Here is an 11,712-nt window from a genome sequence, read left to right on the forward strand (position 1 = left end):
TACACAGCGCCCCTATATATAGTGCCCAGGGCCCCCCATATATATACACAGCGCCCCTATATATAGTGCCCAGGGCCCCCCATATATATACACAGCGCCCCTATACATAGTGCCCAGGACCCCCCATATATATATATACACACAGCGCCCCTATATATAGTGCTCAGGACCCCCCATATATATATATACACAGCGCCCCTATATATATACACAGCGCCCCTATATATAGTGCCCAGGACCCCCCATATATATATATATATATATACACACAGCGCCCCTATACATAGTGCCCAGGGCCCCCCATATATATACACAGCGCCCCTATATATAGTGCCCAGGGCCCCCCATATATATACACAGCGCCCCTATATATAGTGCCCAGGACCCCCCATATATATATATATATACACACAGCGCCCCTATACATAGTGCCCAGGGCCCCCCATATATATACACAGCGCCCCTATATATAGTGCCCAGGGCCCCCCATATATATATATACACAGCGCCCCTATACATAGTGCCCAGGACCCCCCATATATATATATATACACACAGCGCCCCTATACATAGTGCCCAGGACCCCCCATATATATATATACACACAGCGCCCCTATATATAGTGCTCAGGACCCCCCATATATATATATACACACAGCGCCCCTATATATAGTGCTCAGGACCCCCCATATATATATATACACACAGCGCCCCTATATATAGTGCTCAGGACCCCCCATATATATATATATATACACAGCGCCCCTATATATAGTGCCCAGGACCCCCCATATATATATATATATATATATATATATATATACACACACACACAGCGCCCCTATACATAGTGCCCAGTGCCCCCCATATATATATATACACACAGCGCCCCTATATATAGTGCTCAGGGCCCCCCATATATATATATACACAGCGCCCCTATACATAGTGCCCAGGACCCCCCATATATATATATATATATATATATATACACACAGCACCCCTATACATAGTGCCCAGGACCCCCCATATATATACACAGCGCCCCTATATATAGTGCCCAGGGCCCCCCATATATATACACAGCGCCCCTATATATAGTGCCCAGGGCCCCCCATATATATACACACAGCGCCCCTATATATAGTGCCCAGGGCCCCCCATACATTTACATACTGTCCACACACGGGAGTCTCTCACCTACGAGCAGCAGGGTCGCCCAGAAGGCCACAGTGACCCCGGAGTAGAGGAGCAGGTGTCCGGTCATGGTGGAGAGGAGTGGACGCCGCGGCCGCTGGATGTGACACTGATCCGGGGGGACACACCGCTCTATGACACCGGACGCAACAATCAGCTGACCACCTCCCACCAATCACCTGACTGCCACACACGTGACCACCTCTCTGCACCCTCCCAGATCGTCATGGTGCGGTCCGGGCGTATGACGTCACAGTGAGCGTCAATGACGTCAGCACGCTGAACGCACGCTATCGCCTCTGGTGAGACTGCGGCTGCCATCTTCGATGTTGGCAAAATGTTTTTCTTCTCGTGGATGGTAATGAGAGCATTGTATTGTGTCAAATAACTACAACCCCCAACATACCCCGACAGTCTGCACTACAACCCCTATCATACCCAGAGAGTCTGCACTACAACCCCCAACATACCCCGACAGTTTGCACTACAACCCCTATCATACCCAGAGAGTCTGCACTACAACCCCCATCATACCCAGAGAGTCTGCACTACAACCCCATCATACCCAGAGAGTCTGCACTACAACCCCCATCATACCCAGAGAGTCTGCACTACAACCCCCATCATACCCAGAGAGTCTGCACTACAACCCCCACCATACCCAGAATCTGCACTACAACCCCCATCATACCCAGAGAGTCTGCACTACAACCCCCACCATACCCAGAATCTGCACTACAACCCCCATCATACCCAGAGAGTCTGCACTACAACCCCCATCATACCCAGAGAGTCTACACTACAACCCCCATCATACCCAGAGAGTCTGCACTACAACCCCCATCATACCCAGAGAGTCTGCACTACAACCCCCATCATACCCAGAGAGTCTGCACTACAACCCCCATCATACCCAGAGAGTCTGCACTACAACCCCCATCATACCCAGAGAGTCTGCACTACAACCCCCATCATACCCAGAGAGTCTACACTACAACCACCAACATACCCAGATAATCTGCATTACAACCCCCACCATACTCAGAATCTGCACTACAACCCCCAACATACCCAGAATCTGCACTACAACCCCCATCATACCCAGAGAATCTGCACTACAACCCCCAACATACCCAGATAATCTGCGCTACAACCCCCATCATACCCAGAGAGTCTGCACTACAACCCCCATCATACCCAGAGAGTCTGCACTACAACCCCCATCATACCCAGAGAATTTGCACTACAACCCCCAACATACCCAGATAATCTGCGCTACAACCCCCACCATACTCAGAATCTGCACTACAACCCCCACCATACCCAGAGAGTCTACACTACAACCCCCATCATACCCAGAGAATCTGCACTACAACCCCCATCATACCCAGAGAATCTGCACTACAACCCCCAACATACCCAGAGAATCTGCACTACAACCCCCATCATACCCAGAGAGTCTGCACTACAACCCCCATCATACCCAGAGAATCTGCACTACAACCCCCAACATACCCAGAGAGTCTACACTACAACCCCCATCATACCCAGAGAGTCTACACTACAACCCCCAACATACCCAGATAATCTGCACTACAACCCCCCACCATACTCAGAATCTGCACTACAACCCCCACCATACCCCAAATCTGCACTACAACCCCCATCATCCCCAGAGAATCTGCACTACAACCCCCACCATACTCAGAATCTGCACTACAACCACCATCATACCCAGAATCTGCACTACAACCCCCATCATACCCAGAATCTGCACTACAACCCCCATCATACCCAGAGAGTCTGCACTACAACTCCCATCATACCCAGAGAGTCTGCACTACAACCCCCATCATACCCAGAATCTGCACTACAACCCCCATCATACCCAGAGAGTCTGCACTACAACCACCATCATACCCAGAATCTGCACTACAACCCCCATCATACCCAGAATCTGCACTACAACCCCCATCATACCCAGAATCTGCACTACAACCCCCAACATACCCACAGAGTCTGCACTACAACCCCCATCATACCCAGATAGTCTGCACTACAACTCCCATCATACCCAGAATCTGCACTAAAAACCCCATCATACCCAGATAGTCTGCACTACAACCCCCATCATACCCAGAATCTGCACTAAAACTCCCATCATACCCAGATAGTCTGCACTACAACCCCCATCATACCCAGAGATCCTGCACTACAACCCCCACCATACCCAGAATCTGCACTACAACCCCCATCATACCCAGAATCTGCACTACAACCCCCCATCATACCCAGATAGTCTGCACTACAACCCCCATCATACCCAGAGAGTCTGCACTACAACCCCCACCATACCCAGATAGTCTACACTACAACCCCCATCATACCCAGAATCTGCACTACAACCCCCATCATACCCAGAATCTGCACTACAACCCCCATCATACCCACATAGTCTGCACTACAACCCCCCATCATACCCAGAGTCTGCACTACAACCCCCATCATACCCAGAATCTTCAGTACAGCCCCCATCATACCCAGATAGTCTGCACTACAACCCCCATCATACCCAGAGTCTGCACTACAACCCCCAACATACCCAGAGAGTCTGCACTACAACCCCTATCATACCCAGAGTCTGCACTACAACACCCATAATACCCAGAATCTGCACTACAACACCCATCATACCCAGAGAGTCTGCACTACAACCCCCATCATAACCAGTATCTGCACTACAACCCCCATCATACTCAGAGAGTCTACACTACAACCCCCAACATACCCAGATAATCTGCACTACAACCCCCACCATACCCAGAATCTGCACTACAACCCCCATCATACCCAGAGAATCTGCACTACAACCCCCATCATACCCAGAGAGTCTGCACTACAACCCCCATCATACCCAGATAATCTGCGCTACAACCCCCATCATACCCAGAGAGTCTGCACTACAACCCCCCATCATACCCAGAGAGTCTGCACTACAACCCCCATCATACCCAGAATCTGCACTACAACCCCCATCATACCCAGAGAGTCTGCACTACAACCACCATCATACCCAGAATCTGCACTACAACCCCCATCATACCCAGAATCTGCACTACAACCCCCATCATACCCAGAGAATCTGCACTACAACCCCCATCATACCCAGAGAATCTGCACTACAACCCCCAACATACCCAGATAATCTGCGCTACAACCCCCATCATACCCAGAGAATCTGCACTACAACCCCCATCATACCCAGAGAGTCTGCACTACAACCCCCATCATACCCAGATAATCTGCGCTACAACCCCCATCATACCCAGAGAGTCTGCACTACAACCCCCCATCATACCCAGAGAGTCTGCACTACAACCCCCATCATACCCAGAATCTGCACTACAACCCCCATCATACCCAGAGAGTCTGCACTACAACCACCATCATACCCAGAATCTGCACTACAACCCCCATCATACCCAGAATCTGCACTACAACCCCCATCATACCCAGAGAATCTGCACTACAACCCCCATCATACCCAGAGAATCTGCACTACAACCCCCAACATACCCAGAGAATCTGCGCTACAACCCCCATCATACCCAGAGAGTCTGCACTACAACCCCCATCATACCCAGAGAATCTGCACTACAACCCCCATCATACCCAGAGAATCTGCACTACAACCCCCATCATACTCAGAGAGTCTACACTACAACCCCCAACATACCCAGATAATCTGCACTACAACCCCCACCATACCCAGAATCTGCACTACAACCCCCATCATACCCAGAGAATCTGCACTACAACCCCCATCATACCCAGAGAGTCTGCACTACAACCCCCATCATACCCAGATAATCTGCGCTACAACCCCCATCATACCCAGAGAGTCTGCACTACAACCCCCCATCATACCCAGAGAGTCTGCACTACAACCCCCATCATACCCAGAATCTGCACTACAACCCCCATCATACCCAGAGAGTCTGCACTACAACCACCATCATACCCAGAATCTGCACTACAACCCCCATCATACCCAGAATCTGCACTACAACCCCCATCATACCCAGAGAATCTGCACTACAACCCCCATCATACCCAGAGAATCTGCACTACAACCCCCAACATACCCAGATAATCTGCGCTACAACCCCCATCATACTCAGAGAGTCTGCACTACAACCCCAATCATACCCAGAGAGTCTGCACTACAACCCCCATCATACCCAGAGAATCTGCACTACAACCCCCATCATACCCAGAGAGTCTACACTACAACCCCCATCATACCCAGAGAATCTGCACTACAACCCCCATCATACCCAGAGAATCTGCACTACAACCCCCAACATACCCAGAGAATCTGCACTACAACCCCCATCATACCCAGAGAGTCTGCACTACAACCCCCATCATACCCAGAGAATCTGCACTACAACCCCCAACATACCCAGATAATCTGCGCTACAACCCCCATCATACCCAGAGAGTCTGCACTACACTCCCATCATACCCCAATAGTCTGCACTACAACCCCCATCATACCCAGAGATCCTGCACTACAACCCCCACCATACCCAGAGAGTCTACACTACAACCCCCAACATACCCAGATAATCTGCACTACAACCCCCACCATACTCAGAATCTGCACTACAACCCCCACCATACCCAGAATCTGCACTACAACCCCCATCATACCCAGAATCTGCACTACAACCCCCATCATACCCAGAGAGTCTGCACTACAACTCCCATCATACCCAGAGAGTCTGCACTACAACCCCCATCATAACCAGTATCTGCACTACAACCCCCATCATACTCAGAGAGTCTACACTACAACCCCCAACATACCCAGATAATCTGCACTACAACCCCCACCATACCCAGAATCTGCACTACAACCCCCATCATACCCAGAGAATCTGCACTACAACCCCCATCATACCCAGAGAGTCTGCACTACAACCCCCATCATACCCAGAGAGTCTGCACTACAACTACCATCATACCCAGAGAGTCTGCACTACAACTCCCATCATACCCAGAGAGTCTGCACTACAACTCCCATCATACCCAGAGAGTCTACACTACAACCCCCAACATACCCAGAGAGTCTGCACTACAACTCCCATCATACCCAGAGAGTCTACACTACAACCCCCATCATACCCAGAGAGTCTGCACTACAACTCCCATCATACCTAGATACTCTGCACTACAACTCCCATCATACCCAGAGAGTCTGCACTACAACTCCCATCATACCCAGATAGTCTGCTCTACAACCCCCATCATACCCAGAGAGTCTACACTACAACCCCCATCATACCCAGAGAGTCTGCACTACAACTCCCATCATACCCAGAGAGTCTGCACTACAACTCCCATCATACCCAGAGAGTCTGCACTACAACTCCCATCATACCCAGAGAGTTTGCACTACAACTCCCATCATACCCAGAGAGTCTACACTACAACTCCCATCATACCCAGAGAGTCTACACTACAACCCCCAACATACCCAGAGAGTCTGCACTACAACTCCCATCATACCCAGAGAGTCTGCACTACAACTCCCATCATACCCAGAATATGCACTACAACCCACATCATACCCAGAGAGTCTACACTACAACTCCCATCATACCCAGAGAGTCTACACTACAACCCCCAACATACCCAGAGAGTCTGCACTACAACTCCCATCATACCCAGAGAGTCTACACTACAACTCCCATCATACCCAGAGAGTCTACACTACAACCCCCAACATACCCAGAGAGTCTGCGCTACAACTCCCATCATACCCAGAGAGTCTGCACTACATCTCCCATCATACCCAGAGAGTCTGCACTACAAACCCCATCATACCCAGAATATGCACTACAACCCACATCATACCCAGATAGTCTGCACTACAACCCCCATCATACCCTGATAGTCTGCACTACAACCCCCATCATACCCAGATAGTCTGCACTACAACCCCCATCATACCCAGATAGTCTGCACTACAACCCCCATCATACCCAGATAGTCTGCACTACAACTCCCATCATACCCAGAATCTGCACTAAAAACCCCATCATACCCAGAATCTGCACTAAAACTCCCATCATACCCAGATAGTCTGCACTACAACCCCCATCATACCCAGAGATCCTGCACTACAACCCCCACCATACCCAGATAGTCTACACTACAACCCCCATCATACCCAGAATCTGCACTACAACCCCCATCATACCCAGAATCTGCACTTAAACCCCCCATCATACCCAGATAGTCTGCACTACAACCCCCATCATACCCAGAGAGTCTGCACTACAACCCCCACCATACCCAGATAGTCTACACTACAACCCCCATCATACCCAGAATCTGCACTACAACCCCCATCATACCCAGAATCTGCACTACAAACCCCATCATACCCACATAGTCTGCACTACAACCCCCCATCATACCCAGAGTCTGCACTACAACCCCCATCATACCCAGAATCTTCACTACAGCCCCCATCATACCCAGATAGTCTGCACTACAACCCCCATCATACCCAGAGTCTGCACTACAACACCCATAATACCCAGAATCTGCACTACAACACCCATCATACCCAGAGAGTCTGCACTACAACCCCCATCATAACCAGTATCTGCACTACAACCCCCATCATACTCAGAGAGTCTGCACTACAACTCCCAACATACCCCGACAGTCTGCACTACATCCCCCATCATACCCAGAGAGTCTGCACTACAACTCCTAACATACCCGACAGTCTGCACTACAACCCCCATCATACTCAGAGAGTCTGCACTACAACCCTCAACATACCCAGACAGTCTGCACTACAACTCCCATCATACCCCAACAGTCTGCACTACAACCCCCAACATACTCCGACAGTCTGCACTACAACACCGATCATAACCTGACAATCTCCACTACAACTCCCGTCATAGCAAGAGAGTCTGCACTAAAACCCCCATCATACCAAGAATCTGCACTACAACCCCCATCATACCCAGAATCTGCACTACAACCCCCATCATACCCAGAATCTGCACTACAACCCCCATCATACCCAAAGAGTCTGCACTACAACCCCCATCATACCCAGAATCTGCACTATGACCCCCATCATACCCAGAATCTGCACTACAACACCCATCATACCCAGAGAGTCTGCACTACAACCCCCATCATACCCACTATCTGCACTACAACCCCCTACATACCCAGAGAGTCTACACTACAACCCCCATCATATCCCGACAGTCTGCACTACAACCCCCATCATACCCAGAGAGTCTGCACTACAACACCGATCATAACCTGACAATCTCCACTACAACTCCCGTCATAGCAAGATAGTCCGCACTACAACCCCCATCATACCAAGAATCTGCACTACAACCCCCATCATACCCAGAATCTGCACTACAACCCCCATCATACCCAAAGAGTCTGCACTACAACCCCCATCATACCCAGAATATGCACTACAACCCACATCATACCCAGAGAGTCTACACTACAACCCCCATCATACCCAGTATCTGCACTACAACCCCCAACATACCCAGTATCTGCACTACAACCCCCACCATACTCAGAGAGTCTGCACTACAACCCCCATCATACCCAGAGAGTCTACACAATAACCACCACTAACCTCTCATCAATTCATCAATCAGCAACAGTCACAGTGAGCCCGGACCCTGGTCAGGGGCCCCCACGATTCTCTAAGTGCCCCGGGGACCCATATCACACTCATAGATTATATGACACACTGTACCCCACCCTATAGATTATATGTCACACTTTACCCCCACCCTATAGATTATATGACACACTGTACCCCACCCTATAGATTATATGTCACACTTTACCCCCACCCTATAGATTATATGACACACTGTACCCCACCCTATAGATTATATGTCACACTTTACCCCCACCCTATAGATTATATGACACCCTGTACCCCCACCCTATAGATTATATGTCACACTGTACCATCACCCTATATATTATATGACACCCTGTACCCCCACCCTATAGTTTATTACACACTGTACCCCACCCTATAGATTATATGACACACTGTACACCCACCCTATAGATTATATGACACCCTGTACCCCCACCCTATAGATTATATGTCACACTGTACCCCACCCTATAGATTATATAACACCCTGTACCCCCACCCTATAGATTATATATCACACTGTACCCCCACCCTATAGATTATATGTCACACTGTACCCCCCACCCTATAGATTATATGACACCCTGTACCCCACCCTATAGATTATATGACACCCTGTACCCTCACCCTATAGATTATATGACACCCTGTACCCTCACCCTATAGATTATATGACACACTTTACCCCCACCCTATAGATTATATGACACACTGTACCCCACCCTATAGATTATATGTCACACTTTACCCCCACCCTATAGATTATATGACACACTGTACCCCCACCCTATAGATTATATGTCACACTGTACCCCCACCCTATAGATTATATGTCACACTGTACCCCACCCTATAGATTATATGTCACACTTTACCCCCACCCTATAGATTATATGTCACACTGTACCCCCACCCTATAGATTATATGTCACACTGTACCCCCACCCTATAGATTATATGTCACACTGTACCCCCACCCTATAGATTATATGTCACACTGTACCCCACCCTATAGATTATATGTCACACTTTACCCCCACCCTATAGATTATATGACACACTGTACCCCCACCCTATAGATTATATGTCACACTTTACCCCCACCCTATAGATTATATGTCACACTGTACCCCCACCCTATAGATTATATGTCACACTGTACCCCACCCTATAGATTATATGTCACACTTTACCCCCACCCTATAGATTATATGACACACTGTACCCCCACCCTATAGATTATATGTCACACTTTACCCCCACCCTATAGATTATATGACACACTGTACCCCCACCCTATAGATTATATGACACCCTGTACCCCCACCCTATAGATTATATGTCACACTGTACCATCACCCTATATATTATATGACACCCTGTACCCCCGCCCTATAGTTTATTACACACTGTACCCCACCCTATAGATTATATGACACACTGTACACCCACCCTATAGATTATATAACACCCTGTACCCCCACCCTATAGATTATATGTCACACTGCACCCCTGCCCTATAGATTATATGACACACTGTACCCCCACCCTATAGATTATATGACACCCTGTACCCCCACCCTATAGATTATATATCACACTGTACCCACCCTATAGATTATATATCACACTGTACCCCCGCCCTATAGATTATATGACACACTGTACCCCCACCCTATAGATTATATGACACACTGTGCCCCCACCCTATAGATTATATATCACACTGTACCCCCACCCTATAGATTATATATCACACTGTACCCCACCCTATAGATTATATATCACACTGTACCCCCACCCTATAGATTATATATCACACTGTACCCCCACCCTATAGATTATATATCACACTGTACCCCCACCCTATAGATTATATGACACCCTGTACCCCCACCCTATAGATTATATGACACACTGTACCCCCACCCTATAGATTATATATCACACTGTACCCCACCCTATAGATTATATAACACCCTGTACCCCACCCTATAGATTATATAACACCCTGTACCCCCACCCTATAGATTATATGTCACACTGTACCCTCACCCTATAGATTATATAACACCCTGTACCCCCACCATATAGATTATATGACACACTGTACCCCCACCCTATAGATTATATAACACACTGTACCCCACCCTATAGATTATATAACACCCTGTACCCCCACCCTATAGATTATATGACACCCTGTACCCCCACCCTATAGATTATATGACACACTGTACCCCACCCTATAGATTATATATCACACTGTACCCCCGCCCTATAGATTATATGACACACTGTACCCCACCCTATAGATTATATGTCACACTGTACCCCCACCCTATAGATTATATGTCACACTGTACCCCCACCCTATAGATTATATGTCACACTGTACCCCCACCCTATAGATTATATGTCACACTGTACCCCCACCCTATAGATTATATATCACACTGTACCCCCGCCCTATAGATTATATGACACACTGTACCCCCACCCTATAGATTATATGTCACACTGTACCCCCACCCTATAGATTATGTATCACACTGTACCCCACCCTATAGATTATATAACACCCTGTACCCCCACCCTATAGATTATATGTCACACTGTACCCCCACCCTATAGATTATATGACACACTGTACCCCCACCCTATAGATTATATAACACACTGTACCCCACCCTATAGATTATATGTCACACTGTACTCCCACCCTATAGATTATATGACACACTGTACCCCCACCCTATAGATTATATGTCACA

The 11,712-nt window shown here is 48.3% G+C and overlaps 1 protein-coding gene across 1 annotated transcript in view; it reads right to left on the minus strand.

Annotated features, from left to right (window-relative positions):
• The window catches only part of ATP6V0B (ATPase H+ transporting V0 subunit b), a gene marked incomplete in the record, with an annotated part of 16,129 nt that extends 14,739 nt beyond the window's left edge, over positions 1-1,390 (minus strand). Inside the window, 1 exon segment of the mRNA XM_056533161.1 lies at positions 1,201-1,390. Coding sequence (XP_056389136.1) covers positions 1,201-1,267 — 67 coding nt within the window.
• Positions 1,391-11,712: the final 10,322 nt, after the last annotated feature.

Source organism: Hyla sarda, chromosome 7 (assembly GCF_029499605.1).
Source record: "Hyla sarda isolate aHylSar1 chromosome 7, aHylSar1.hap1, whole genome shotgun sequence".
Lineage (NCBI taxonomy): Eukaryota > Metazoa > Chordata > Amphibia > Anura > Hylidae > Hyla > Hyla sarda.